This window comes from Haliotis rufescens, unplaced genomic scaffold (assembly GCF_023055435.1).
Source record: "Haliotis rufescens isolate VD_foot unplaced genomic scaffold, xgHalRufe1.0.p SCAF_9, whole genome shotgun sequence".
Taxonomy (NCBI): domain Eukaryota; kingdom Metazoa; phylum Mollusca; class Gastropoda; order Lepetellida; family Haliotidae; genus Haliotis; species Haliotis rufescens.
In genome coordinates this window covers 32,925,929-32,941,223 of record NW_025964383.1, presented here as the reverse complement: position 1 = coordinate 32,941,223, position 15,295 = coordinate 32,925,929, and the positions used below count along the sequence as shown (strand labels likewise).

Below are 15,295 nucleotides of genomic sequence, written 5' to 3'. Positions count from 1 at the left end.
GTTATATTCATCAAGGTGTAAAATGACAACGCCTATCATACAATTTGACGACAAATGAAAATGTTTTTTTATTACTTCAACAAGTTGTGCATTTACTAGATATTGCATTCCGTCAACAAAATGTTCACGAACAAAACCAAAGTAAAAGCTTTTCAAATAATCGTGTTGAGACGTTTTTCATTAGCGGACCTTATATTTAGAGTTATCTTTTCCTGATATATTTGTGACTGCTTCCTGTGATGGTGGAACGCTCGTTGTTTATGCGAGAATATTGTATACTAGCTGGCCTTAAACGGCAACATTGCTCAAGTCATGAATATTCAAGAATTGAAATTGTCCTTCCCTTATGATTTTCTTGAACACTTAATCAAGGCACGACATGATTCAAAATCGCAATATTTCATTTCACACATCGGTGGAAAGGAAGATTCCATTAATTTGATTCGTACACCGGCACCGTTATCAGTGACAGCCACATCTAAGTTGGAGAACGTGAGCATATCGATAAGTACCGATATATTTCAGTGTAAGGATGGCATCTTACGCTGCGCATTTAACACATGGGAAGAAACAAAGGAGACATTTATAACAAAAACAAATGCTGAACAAACACAAGAACATCTTTCAGATTCACCAGAATCTGAACTTAAAAAATGCACCGTTGTTCTTCACGATATACTTGACAACACATCAAAGACTCGGTCAAAACAAGCTGACAGTGGAGACATAACCCCTCAAAGTGAACATGCCAGGAAGGAACTTTCTCAATTCATCAGAAACAAACCTGGGAGTGGGTTAAAATCAAGAAAACGTGAGGCAGATACAAGCAGCCCAGGGCCAGCAATCAAGAAAGACAAAGTGTCGCCTGCGTTGAAAACCAGGCAAGTGAATGTTGAACAGAAAGGTTTAACACCCAAAGTCAGAAAGTATGCAACAAAATCCAAACATCTCCCCACAACAACCAAAGTTGACTTTAGTGTTCATGAATGTGAAAAGCAGGATTTAATGAAAAGCATAAATCTTCGTCCAAGAATAAATACAGTTGATTGGTCAGCTTTGGTGAAGAGTGATGATTCTCATGATTCCAGTGATGATCTGGGAGAGTTTAGTCCAGATACTTCTCCTGTCAATACAAATGTAGGCGAACTCTCTGCACAAATAGACCCTGATCAAGTGCCTGAGGGAAAAGAGCGGGTTAAAATGCAAGTCCTTCCTATCATTATCACTGTCGCCCCATCAGGTATTCTACTCAAGGAGTCTGCATCACCTCTTCCTCACCCAGCAGCAGTGAAAACCTCACATCCTCTCCCCACACAAACTGCTCTGCTTTCTCCATCAACTGTGGTAAAGCTGCCGACTCGAAGCTCCTCACAGAAACCTTTTCCATCACCAGCAGTTGGGAACCCACCTCTTCCTCCATCATCAGTAACACTGCATTCTACAACACCAGCAAAGACCCTGCGAACTCAATCAACACCATCAACACCTCGTTCTCAAACAATCCTCAAAAAAACTCTTCTTTCAACACCATCAAAGCTGCTTCTTTCTCAACCAATCCCAACAAAGGTACACACTTCAAAGCAAACACCACTTCTGGTAACCCCAGTGCAGAAACTTCTTCCTCAGCCTAACAATGACTGTACACAACTCTCTCATCCTAACCAAGACAATGCTAGTCTTCCTTCACCTTCCCTGGAAGAAGCACCTCTTTGTCAAGGAAAGACATACAAGCCAATTCTCCCCAAAATGGGAATGCGCATAGCCCAAGCCATTACACCAGTAGACACGAGGGTCAAAACAAACGTGCCGAAACCTCACGTCTCAATGTCTAAGGTATTCCCAGTACAAGTAGTTCCAGGTCGATTTCAACTGACTGAAGGTCAAGACGGACAGTTAACTCTCTCAGCCCACAGTGAAACAAACTCTGATGTTTTTGAAGGCATAGAAGACATAAATGTGTCATTTTATACCAATATTTCCAAAGGCATTGAAAGATGCCCACTTGATTATCCTACAGAGTTCAAACCTGTCATGATACAAGATGACATCTCCCTTCCCATTGTCATCAATATTAGAAAAGAACAAGTTCAAAAGAAAAAGGAATTTCTAGGAAGAAAACTGGTAACACAACAGGAAAAAATTGTTATGGAACTGGCGTCAGATCTCCAAGGAACATCTGAAGCTGAATATTCAGCTAATGATAATGTATCTGATCTCAACATTGAAACAGACAGTTCCACAGGAGCTCCAGCCAGTGCTGAACATGGTTTTCTAAAGGAGAAAATGGCATCAGACACATTGAAAACATTCATCCTCCTCCTCCCAAGCGACATTTCATCTGAAGACTCAGAGGCAGATTATACGGATGAAACGGAATTACTAAGGCCTCCCAGATTGTCAGTGGTGTACTCACAGATCTCTAGTGTGGTAGACTTGAACTGCAAACAGTACACCAAGTTAGGTGTCGGTAATTATATTCCTGGGATAGAGTTTCTTATCAACTCCTCTGTGTTACTGAAGACTCTTGAAGACCGGTACTACGTTCAGGGTGAGGTTGAAGATGTTGAGGGAACTGTATTACTTGGACCATTTGCGCTCATCTTTCATCCATTACCATGCCTAAACTTTGTCAAGGTGGTCGAGCCTGCAACAAGAGTACCTCGATGCATCTATGAGAGACGGAGAAAGAGATGGCTCAAGAAACATGGTAGGAATGTTTTTTTAATTTTATTTTAATTCTTTGTTGGTCTTTCTGAGGATATGCAGATATTTCTTCCCAAACCATGTTTTTTCACATAAAAATTATTTGCAGAATGTTTAAGGGAGTTTTGTCATGTTTATGATCAGTTGGGTTCAAAATCCGAAATTTTGAGTATTTCTTTGAAGGTTCCAGTAGAAATTGGCCCTAGTCCCGTAGTCCTTGCCAAACTGCCCGATAGTTAAGTACATGTATCATAAGGACTAGTTGAAATATGCCATTTTTAAGTGTTTTGCTATTCATTATTAGGACTAGTGGACTTAAATTGTTTGTTTCTACTGATGGGGTCACCATTCAATGAGTTACCTCGCTTCCCATATAAATCAGGACTACCTATGTGGTCTAGTTAATAGAGGTCTGCCCAGAGCAGAATACCGAAAGATGTTAAAAGATGTTGCCTGTTACCCTGCCTGGTGCTTAGCATTATGAGATAAAAGAAGGACTGTTCGGTTCAGAGTCAGTATACTGTTGCTGAGTGGGGTATCCATCTTAAACTGTGGCATGTTTCTCAGTGAGATAGCACAATGAAACTGTCATTAGTGTGGGCTAGAACAAGCAGACTTATAAGTGCAATAACCTTGAATGTGGCATTAAAAACCCCACTCCAGCTCACTTCACCCATATGATGACTTTTCATTAGGTCCTTTAACTGAAATGTTTTTTGTATGCTGGGCAAGAAGAAAATTGGAGTGACAGTGTTATTTGTCCTTTTTCTTTTCTTTCACCTTTTGTGAAATTTGGTCTGTGCAGTGCTTGACAATGACCAAAATTTGCCAGTGGTCCAAAGGACCAGCACCAAAACAAATATGACAAAGTAGAAACAATTTATGGATAACAACTTCTTTATCATGTTTAGTTTACTGTAATATTGGCTTCCTCGTCATGTGTTCTCTGTCCATTAGTTGTTACAGTATTATCCTGCTCTTGTTTCTTTTTAACCTATTCATCTTAATCTGTCTCAAGTATGCAATTGTTGTTGCTGTTATCCTCATCCTACTATATCTGATATATATATTCTGTACCATGTTCATCGAGTGCGAAATACTAAGGGTGAAACGATACACCGATATTCCGATGCATCGCGATACTTGACCCACGATACGATATACGATAAACGTGGGCCCATTTATCGATACGCCACGATACGGAACGCAAATCTCAAGTACAGCGTTTCCTCGCTATTGTGCCTTTCAATAAACCGCTATCTTGGTTATAGCATGCGGTAACGCATGGCTCCCCAAAACGTACTTACATTTTTAATAAGCTCAGGTTTTACACCGACAGATGTTTTTCCCCATCTCAAAAAACATTATCAGCTGATCCCCGCAAGCACATAATACCAGTCAGCAAGTCCGAACTGAAGTACGTAATTCAATACCATTATTATACTATCTTGTTATTAAAACATGTTCATTATATATCTGGACTTGTGTTTGTAATATATTTTATTAATTTTATTCAAAGTTTCATTTAATATAGTTTTCATTTAGTTTTGTGAAATCGTGTGTGAAGAGATACAGCAACCACGGTCAGATTACCGCTTTTGACGCATTGAAACGAACTTTAGTTGCTAGAGAATGGATACATATATTAAAAATGCCATACTTTGACTCGTTAAAAGTCATATTTGTGGCAATTTTGCGAATATATGTCAACATAACGTTTTCACAATCGAAATACATGTAGCATGGGAAGTCCCTAGGGTGATTGAACAAATTGTTCCATACGTAAAAATATCCTGCAACAGCAATCACCAGTACCAAAATGTTACACTTGTGGTTCTTATAATTTGAAATATATATATAGTAAAACCTGCAACTAAGGTAACACGATATTGGAATATATTAATCCTGATAGAACAATAATTTCTTCGACCATTGCATCAAAATTCTTTGAAGTTGTATCACTGGTGGAGTACAATAATTATTTTCTGGTGTTTGAACTTTGAATTGTTTTTAAGGAAAGTTAGAGAAAGTTCCACTTTGAACACTGTTGAAGCTGAACAACTTCAGTAGTCTTGTTATTATAAAATAATTTTGACTGTTCCAAAATCATGAAAAGTTCAATCTTGACATGCTTTAAGCCTTGTTTTATTTATCATTACGTATCAGGATACGTATCGTATCGTGACCAGAATATCGAGATGCGTATCGTATCGTGACCTTCCTGTATCGTTGCAGCCCTACGAAATACTCATAATGATAATGTCAGAAAGCACATGTTAAATCTCCAAAAGTAAGTAAGTAAGTAAATCATCACTCAGCCTTGCTTTACAACAGTATAAGGATCTATATTGAAACGTCGCCATTAAAGTAAAATAAAGATGTTATCCAAAAATTGTGTCTACTTTGTCATCCAACAACTTCTAAGTAATGCCTATCAAACAATTAATTTTTTTAATTTTTTTCCATGCACTGATAGGAGGGAATAGTGTTGTGTTGGTTGATAAAAAAATATGGTTAAAAATATGTGGATAGACATGATAGAATGTTAACTCTGTATACTGTGTGAAACATCTGGTCTTGTAGTATCTCCTTCTCTATATGGCATCAAGTTGTTACCAGGTTACGACGCAGAAAGTTTCCTTTAATTTCCATGATTTATTGATTAGCAAATCAGGTTAAAGGAAGAAAATCTTTCATTTGTTGTTTCAAGAAACACTCCAACACTCATCTTCTCAAGGCACAATGTACCTTTCATTTGTCTAACTTCTTTAATTTCATTGTAAAGAAATATGTTTATTTTTTTTCAGATAAGTAAGGCCTCAGATCATGTAGATACAAACATTTAGGTTTTTTAAAACTGAATTTATAATAGAATCATATATCATGTATATTTTACTGCTCTTTATCCCCCCGGCAATATGATATTTTTGGGATATAATTAGATTGGAATATGGCCCAAATGCCACAGCATAATGTCTTGAGTCAAGGTGGTTTGTTCACATATTTATTTGGCAATGTTATCATCTGGACCGTCCGTCAGTCAGCTTGTACATGTATTTTGTTTTTGGAGCATAACTTGAAAACCGTGAAAGAATTTTCATTCAAACTTTGTACATGTATTAACCAGGGGCTAACTTGGTGCCTTTTGCTATTGTGGGGGCCAGGAGGGTTTGTCATCTTCTGATGACTCTTGTTTGTTTCGGATTTTGGCTATGATCTGTTGATCTGTACACCAGACAGAGCTTGATGTGAAACAAGCTGGTGGGTATTTACATTGCATTCAAAACAATAATTGACCCGTGAAGATTCCGGGGTAGAACAGCTCTTCAGCAACCCATACTTGCCGTAAAAGGCGACTATGCTTGTCATAAGAGGCGCTACTAACGGGATCGGGTGGTCAGGCTCGCTTACTTGGTTGATGCATGTCATCGATCCCAATTGTGTGGATTGATGTTCATGATGTCAATCACTGGAATGTCTGGTCCAGACTCGATTATTTTACAGACTGACGTCATATAGCTGGAATATTGCTGAGTGCGGCATTAAACAACAAACCAACCAACCAAAACAATAATTAAGAGATAGACATTACGTGTTTTGCAGATTTGCTGGTATTATTGAGTATTTTCAAGAAACGTATTCATGCGTAGTGTATATAGTCCAGGAGATTTCTGGGCTTCCGGTCCCATTTAGTCAAGGTTTTCATCAAATCAGATTGTAGCACACATTCCCATTAGTTTTACAGTGTAGAAGGAACCATTAAACCTCTTCCTCTTTATTGGTTGTGTTATGCAGTGAAGTCACTTCTACAGTGCCTTGATATTAGTTTTGGGGGCACGGGTGGCCTGTTTGTCTGGTGCACCACAAATCTATGATTGTGGGTTCAAAACCCAGTTTGCCCCGATTTCTTTCTTGGGTTTGTCAGCACCATATTCACGAAGGTGGGTTTCACCAATGTGGTAAACATCTGAGACCTGCATCACTTCAGGCCATATTCCTACATCAAGCTGATATGCCGTGATATAACTGGTATCTATTCAAAACGACGCTAATATCACTCACTTCAGTTTTAGACTAAAGATGCATGAATTATGAATTTTTTTTATTAAAATTATTTGTCTCTGGGCAGGTGTAGAAAATCTCCCAGCAAACATCTATATATAAATGGAAATGTACCCAGCATGCACTGGGACAGTCCCATGGTTGAGACAGATCCCTATCTGCTTCTAATCTTGTATGTTTCTTTTCAGACAGGAAGCGCTTTACACGCCCAAGAGGAGGGGCCCCAGCTGACAAGAACTTGGTTGTCATGGATCATGACTACTTCACTGACCAATCCGACTCTGAGAAACAGAAGATGGAAACAAAGAAAGGTATCTCAGCTCTGTTGTTTGTCTTTTCCAGCAAGTGCCCTGACCAACAAGCATCGAGATTACATTTCTTGCTTTGCAAAGTGTTCAACATGGGTCACAGAGTTAGGACCATTGTTTCAGCCTCTTCAGACTTCAAATTCACACTAATCTACTCGTCCAAGACTACCACTGGTAAATTGTGCTGAGGACTATATAAAATATTCCAATGATGACAGTCCTCAATATAGTCCTACAGACCAAGCAATCGAACACAATTTTCTATAGTCAAACACAAATGATTTTGCACCCTCTGTCAAGTTGTCAACAGTACTTATCCTTTAAAGAGACCATACAATATTGTATGTCGGTATGTTTAAACAATATCTCCTGAGATGTTTATTCACTACTTGCTAGGTACATCTTGGAGGAGAAAGAGAGAAATAACTTGTAAAATAAAATGCTGATTAAGTATTTGTGTTTTTGTTAGGTGGAGCTAGTTTTACTGAACTTAAACAGAAAAATGCACAAATTGACTAGTTTTGAGGATCAGTCGGGATGGTCCAATCACCAATCAGGATTTTACAACCAAATAAATTTACTCATAATTATGTGTAAGAAATTGTGTATAGAAGTAAAGATTGAATAATTCTTTGTCCTCTTTGATGAAATTAATCAATTTCTACATGAAGTGTATCTCCCTGCTGTTTGATCTGGTCTTGTAAAAGTGATGCAGGAACAAACTATCAGGGTTAGTATGAGTTTCAGTATTTGTTCACTATTTATCAACCCGTGAAGATCCGGGGTAAAATAGGTCTTCAGCAACCCATGCTTGCCATAAGAGGCAACAATGCTTGGCGTAAGAGGCAACTGAAGGTATTGGGTGGTCAGACTCGCTGACTTGGTTGAAGCATGTCATTGTATTGCGTGGATGATTATTTACAGACTGCTTTCATATAGCTGGAATATTGCTGAGTGCAGGGTTAAATAACAGACAAACAAACACTATTTTATGTCATATTTGTTATCAGATTCTGGAAAGGAGAAGGATGGTCAAAGGGAGACAACTCCACAACCAGGATCAGTTCAAGACATCCCTCTAAAGGACGAGGTAGGATAAGAAAATGTCAAATTTAAGTGTTACAGATAATATTATTTATCAGACATGTTCAAATGCCTGGCAACTAGCTTTTTGTTTTCTACACTTTTGTTTATTAATAGTTTCTACTGTCATTTATTTGTATATTCTAATGCAATGTATTTCAGGTTGGCAGTGAAAAGATATTTTGTTAAAATGATGCCTCATCTAAGCATGCTTTATCAGATGTCAGCTTTGTAAAACAATTCAGTTTTGATGCTACCTGTATTGAAACATTTGATTTAAGCAAGAGAAAACCCACACAGAACACATATCCCTTCAATGGAACTCTCATTTAGATGTGATTCGCCTCCATGGTCTACCTGTAGAGCATCTTCCCGAGGCAAGAGAGTTAACTGACTATAAAAGTCCAGTTTCCACCCTTGTCGAACTAGGCTGGTATTATGGAGTTAGGTTTTGGCTGGGCTAACACGTTTATGCATAGTCAAATCAGAATTGCGTTACAAAATCGAGATCCAGTTTGTAAACTGTCCTGCAGATTTCTGTTGATTGCAGGATTTGTAAAGCATGTGCACTGCCAACTCGTTGTCAACAGATATTATCCAAATCTTTTCATGTTTTTAATCAAGGTGCTCATGTGATTTGATCCACTTCCCGATGTAAGATCTGTTTTATCATAGATATTGATTATAGATATTGATTATCAATCAGATCCTCTTGACAGGGTGCTGCCATTTTGTTTGAAGCAAATGCATGTGATATGAGAGGTGGCATCTGATTGGTCAATAAGAGGGACATAGAAGGGACGCGTAATGGCCACTGAGCCCAGGAATTCCTAGTTAGGCAAGGGTGAAAACTGGACTTTTGTAGTCAGTTAACACCCTTGCCTCAGGAGGATGGTTGAAATAATGCAAACAATGACTTGATGATCTTCAAGGAATATTAGAGTATTAATAAAAATGAATACGTAAGCAGTATTAATATTATCTGCAAGTAGTCGGGCAGGTGGAGGAAATTGTCCGACAGCCCGACAGACAGAAAGGTAACCACCCATAGTCAGGCGGGCAGGCACTTATTTCGGACACTGGTACTTGTTGTTACCCTGCCTGGCACTCGTCATAACAGGATTAGACAAGGACTGGTTAGCTGGGAGTCGGTATACTGCATCTGAGTTTTCATGTTCAAACTGCGACATGGTATCTCAGTGGGCTGACTGCAGCATTAAAATGCATTGACTCACTGGATTTTTACAGCTTCCTGTAGAAGTAGATTCGTATTATTAAGAATACAGATCCCAGGAACCTATGCTTTAGATGATTTAATGGATTGTGTGGCCAGAGTTGATGGACTGCATGTCATCGTATTCCAATTGTGTGGATTGATGCTCATGAGGTCAATCACTTGATTGTCTAGTCAAGACTCAATATTTTTTTAAGAACCTGTTGTCATATAGCTAAAATATTGCTGGCATTAAACAAAGAGACAAACCCTGTGGGCCACATAATTTCCCCTCACCATATTGATTTCTGCTACAGGACGTGTTTGTGGTATCTGTGCGAGGCGTAGACCCAGTTGTGGTCGAGGAAGATGAAGACTCCGTTGCTGTAGAGGAAGAGGAGGATGAAGACCTGTACACATACAATAAAGACACTGAGGTAGGATAGCATAAGAAGGAGCCTTTGTCCAGCAGTGTTCTCGCTGGCTTTTGAAACTGCCAGACCTTGTGGACTGGCAACTCTAAAAATTACCAGTCCCCCAAATTTTTGTCAGTCCCAATTGAGCCAAGTCAACAAATAAAAAAACATATGAAAATTATTTGGTTTTAATTTTTTCAACATCATGTTCAGTGCAAAGTTGTCATCTCTAAAGTAACTTAATTAGATCTATACGTCATTCACACAAACTTCAGTCACAATTTTTGTCTCTCTTTTATTAATATTTTGAGATAAAGTCGCTACAAATGGATATTTCACCTAGAAAAAGACAAGGGGAAACCCTGATGGTAACAGACAAGCTGACTTTGTTAGAAAAATGTACTTATACGAATATCACCGATGTTTTGTTCAACAACCAAGATTTATACGGAACTTTATTTGCCGTTCCACAGGGACTGGCATGAATTGTCTGTCCATGCCTAATTTTACCGGTAGAAAACTGGTAATTACCAGTAAACAGGAAGGGCCAGGTCTTCATTCAACAATGCGATCTAGTTCTATGACCATCATGTCAATGCATGGGAGTTTTGACTGTCACAGTGCTATTAAAGATGACTGGCATGAGGCTATGTTTGTTTGTTGTTATTGTATAGGCAAGCTAGGTGTCTGTCAGATGAAAGAGGGGTGGTCCAGTTGTGCAGTGTTGTCCAAGTACTAACATCTGCTGATTGAACACCAGATTGACGATGATTCTTGGTTCACACCACCATACCGATACTCATGGCTGTCACATGAATACTTTCACCATCTGCATCACTGGATTGTCTGGTCCAGACTAAATTATTTACAGGCTGCCATCATATAGCTGGAATATTGCTAAGTGTGGTGTTAAAAAACAAACAAAACATTTTGAACACAAACACTTCAGTTTCTTCACAGCACTGGTTTAATATTAGGCGCTCTGTGAATGCATTATTATTATTATTATTATTATTATTATTATTTATCATTTTCCAGCTGCAGATCCCAGTTGTCGGAAGCTTAGGGGATGCCTTGGGAAATACAGAGAAAGAGAGAGGTAAATCATCTTGGATTTTAAAATACATGTCCAGGTGAGCTACAGCGCCATGGGACCCATGAAGATCCGGGGTAGAAGGCAACTATGCTTGTCGCAAGAGGCGACTAACGGGATTGGGTGGTCAGGCTCGCTGGCTTGGTTGATACATGTCATCATATCCCAATGGCATGGATTGATGCTCATGATATCAATCACTGGATTATCTGGGCCAGACTCGATTATTAACAGGCCACTATCATTTAGCTGGAGCGTAAAACAACAAACAAACAAACAAACAGCGCCATGGCACTATTTGAAAAAAAAAAAAAGAGAATCTAAATATCCCAAGGACACTGACTTTAATTGGCCAGGTAAATCCCTGGAAGTAATAATATCCCAGTATTCACTCTGTCAAGCACTGTGAAAAGGCATTGTCAGCACCATACCCGTGCTCGTGGGTTTCACCGAAGTGGTTAACGTCTGAGACCTGCATCACTTCAGGCTTTCCTCCCACATTAAGCTGACACGCCGCGATATAACTGGAATACTGTTAAAAGCGGCGTTAAACCCAACTCACTCACTCACTGTGACAAGGCTGTATCAGTATTATTTTGCTGCACTCTTTTGCTCACTTTACCCTGGCTTTGTTTTTCAGTGGTACCCCGGGTTTCAGACAGCATCCACGAGGCAGTTTCCTTTGATGAAGTGCCCGCTGTTGTTGCCGAGTCTACGCTGGCATCTGTTGGTGTGCAAATAAACTACCGCCTGCTTGGGAAACAGAGTATTGACTGGTCTCGACTGAAGCGGACTCCTGTTGTTGAGAATGATGACTCACATCACATGCCCATGAGATTCACCTGCAGATACTGCCTCAAATCTGTAGTGGACAATTTCCGACTTGCTGAGCACATCCGTGCCTGTCATCATGATAAGCGGGGATTTATAGACTATGCCCGTCAAGTCAGGTTCAAGGAAGGCTTTCGTTGCCAATATTGTGACAAGGCGCCCATGTTCCACAGTCACGATAGCATTCGCAACCACCTCCGTGTCCACCATCCTGATAAGGTCTCTATTCCAGAACCATTTATTTCAAGAAGGACTTGTCAAACATGCAAAAAGGTGTTCAGCACAAGATCAGTTTTGCTGACACACATAAGACGCATGCACGAACATAAACGTCTTCTTTGTGACAAGTGTCCAGGAATCTTTAAGAGTGAGCAAGGTCTCCGAGATCACATGAATGGCATGCATGACAACATAAGAAACTATATTTGCCACATATGTGGAAGTGCCTATGTGATTAATGATTACTTAAGAAGACACATCAAACGTGTTCATAATAAATCGAAGAAATCTGACGAAACCAATGACATGGCCAAACCCGAAAAGAGAAAACGAAAACATGGAGGGGAGGTGAAGAAATGCTCCCAGTGCAGATACAGCTTTGATTCCATCAACATGAAGAAACATCTCAAACAGATTCATGGAGTGACCAAGATAATTGATAAGAAATGTCCAGACTGTTCACAAACGTTTGCTAGTCGGTCCTTGCTTGAATGTCATCGATGCACAACTCATGACTACGCATACCAGCTAAGCTGTCCCTTCTGTGGAATTGCCTATGTACACTATAAGGCTATGCAAGATCATGTATTGACCATTCATTTAGGCATAAAGCTCCATCAGTGTGCCATGTGTGATAAGATCTTTCCCAGGCCCAGTCCACTGATAGATCACATGTTGACTGAGCATAAAGGAAAAAGCATGCTGGAGGAGAACCGTAGGCTAAAGTGTCAACACTGCTCGGACATTTTTGGGACTCACAAGGCTCTGGTGGAGCATGTTTTATCACCGAGTCATCGTGAGCTGTTCCCTCACAGGTGTCCTACATGTGCCAAGAGGTTCATGCATGAGAATGTATTGAACCATCACATCAAGATCTTACACTGCAATGATGTGGAGTTTGAGATCCGATGTAACTCGGACAAAGACATGCTTGTTCAGATGGTGGTTAAGCAAGACGTTCAGAACCTCGAGGATCTTCCACCCAAGGCTCAGCAAGCTTTGAAGAGGCTGCAGAGTGAGGGGAAGCATGTGATGATTGTGTCCAAGAGAGATGACAAGAAGGATCAAGGCAGCTTGGAACAGACTCAAAACAAACCCAAGACAGTATCAGATCTAAAGACAGATATCAACTCTAATGGAAAAAAATCTATGCAAAGGTTTACTCATAATGCTTCACCAAAGGTCCAGGCAGTGACTCGGAATGCAGGATCTCCATCTAAGGTTAATCATACTGGATTGGTTAAAAAATCAGACATTGAGTCTCTGAAGATCTACAAAATTGCAGCCAAGTCTGGAGAAACATCAAATGCTGTGTCTATTATTCACCACCAACAGTTGGTGGAGGGGACTAATGTGGTGGCAGAGGAGATTGGAAGGCTTGATGAAGGTGGGAACGTTGTTGAGGACAGGGGGGACATTTATGCAATGACAAATAAGACAGGAAGGCAAGGTGAGAATGAGAGTGGACTTGGGAAGTATGTGCTAGAAGAGGACACTGGGAAAGAAGAAGAGAGGGTTCTGGGGAAATGTGTCGTAGAAGAACAGATTACAATGCAAGAACAGAGTGTTCTGGAGAAGTATGAGTTAACACAGGACACTGGGAGGCTGGAGGAGAGAGTGACGCCGGAGATATATGTGATACAGGAGGAGGATGGAAGGCTGAATGTGAATGAGAGAGTTCCTGAGGTAAGGTTTGTGGTAACAGAGGACATTGGATGTGCAGCCGAAGGTGGAAACATTGAAGTTGAAAGTACACCAGAGACTACTACAGTTCTGGAGGAGAAGTTTGTGGTCGGTAAGGACAATGGCCAGCCGCTTGAAGGTGGCAACATTGTGGTGGAAAGGATAGAGAACTACATGGTGCCCGATAACATGGGAAGGTTAGGTGTGTGTGGTGGAAATCTGGAGAACAGTGCTGAGCAGGATTATATGGTGGCAGAACAGATTGGAAGGCTGGATGAGGATGGTAATGTTGTTGAGGACAGGGTGGTATTTGAGGAGGAAGAACATGTCTCTGATCTTCTTTACTTTTTACAGAACCAGTCATAACAACAGACCACCTCCATTGTCCGCCCGGAGAGAGGAAGGTCCGGGGTTCGATCCCGGCCGCGTCATACCTAAAGACGTTAAAAGATGGTACTTGTTGTTACCCTGTCTTGTGCGCAGCATTAGGGGGCTAAAACAAGGACTGGTCAGCTCAGAGTCAGTATACTGTGTCTGAGTGGGGTATTCATGTTAAACTGCAGCATGGTATCTCAGTGTGCTAGCACTATAAATCGCCATCAGTCCAGACAAGTACAAGCAGCCACCCCCACACACACACACGTGCATGCAGGTCGCTATATAAGTGCAATAATCTTGGACGCGATGTTAAACCCAATTTCACCTCACCTCACCTCACCTCACCTCACCTCACCTCATAACCATAGGTCTTTTCATTCCCAGGTTTGTGGATCTCACATGCGTGTCTTGTTGCGAAACCACATTCAATATAAGAACAGATTGTGTACTGTTATTTAGTCCAGTGGAAAATTTTACTTATGGCAGACCAATTCTTTTTCTTGTATTATGGATCCGAACCGATTTTTTTCCTGATTTGAGGATAAAAATAAATGAATAACATATATCGCCAACAACATTAATATATCGATCGATTTCTCAATGTAAGGGAAGTAACTCTTCTGCAGTTGTCACTTGCTGTCAGCAGTAGTGTAAATAATTTCATTGGATGACTGCTGTGCCTCTACCACTCACTCTCTTGGTAATGAAGCTTTGTAAAACCATACTCTCTCTCTCTTGGGAATGAAGCTTTGTAAAACCATACACACTCACTCCCTTGGTAATGAAGCTGTGTAAAACCATACACACTCACTCCCTTGGTACTATAAGCTGACAGATCATGTCTGTTATCATGTTGTTTGTTGATAAATGCTTGTCTTGTTCTTCTTGATACGTTTTGCTGTTATTCATGATTGTTACAGAATAAAACCATGATATGGAATTACAATAAATATGGTTTGAACTCCTTTTTTATTTGACCTAGTTGTATTTTCATTATGAACACAATTATCTCATCTGTGAACAAGGGATATCAGCCTAAAGTGCACTAGGGTGGATGTACCACTGGCATACTGACCACCAACTACTGTAAATCGGGGAAGTTCTGCGCCATGAAATGACTGCAAGTGGCTGCCAATAGTCTTAAAAACTGCCTCTGGAAAGTTTTCTGACATCCTGTAAGTTTAACGCTGCATTCAGCAATATTCCAGCTATATGACGGTGGTCTGTGAATAATCGAGTCTGGACCAGATAATCCAGTAATTGATATCATGAGCATCGATCCATGCCTTTGGGATATGATGACATG

The 15,295-nt window shown here is 40.1% G+C and overlaps 1 protein-coding gene across 1 annotated transcript; it reads left to right on the top strand.

The window, feature by feature from the left end:
* The first annotated feature begins 227 nt into the window (after nt 1-227).
* Nucleotides 228-14,119, top strand: LOC124111158. The gene is made up of 6 exons (XM_046470775.2): nt 228-2,707; nt 6,954-7,076; nt 8,084-8,163; nt 9,687-9,806; nt 10,824-10,884; nt 11,519-14,119. The coding sequence occupies exons 1-6, from the start codon at nt 313-315 to the stop codon at nt 13,975-13,977; spliced, it is 5,238 nt and encodes a 1,745-aa protein (XP_046326731.2). The 5' UTR covers nt 228-312; the 3' UTR covers nt 13,978-14,119.
* The last annotated feature ends 1,176 nt before the right edge of the window (nt 14,120-15,295 follow it).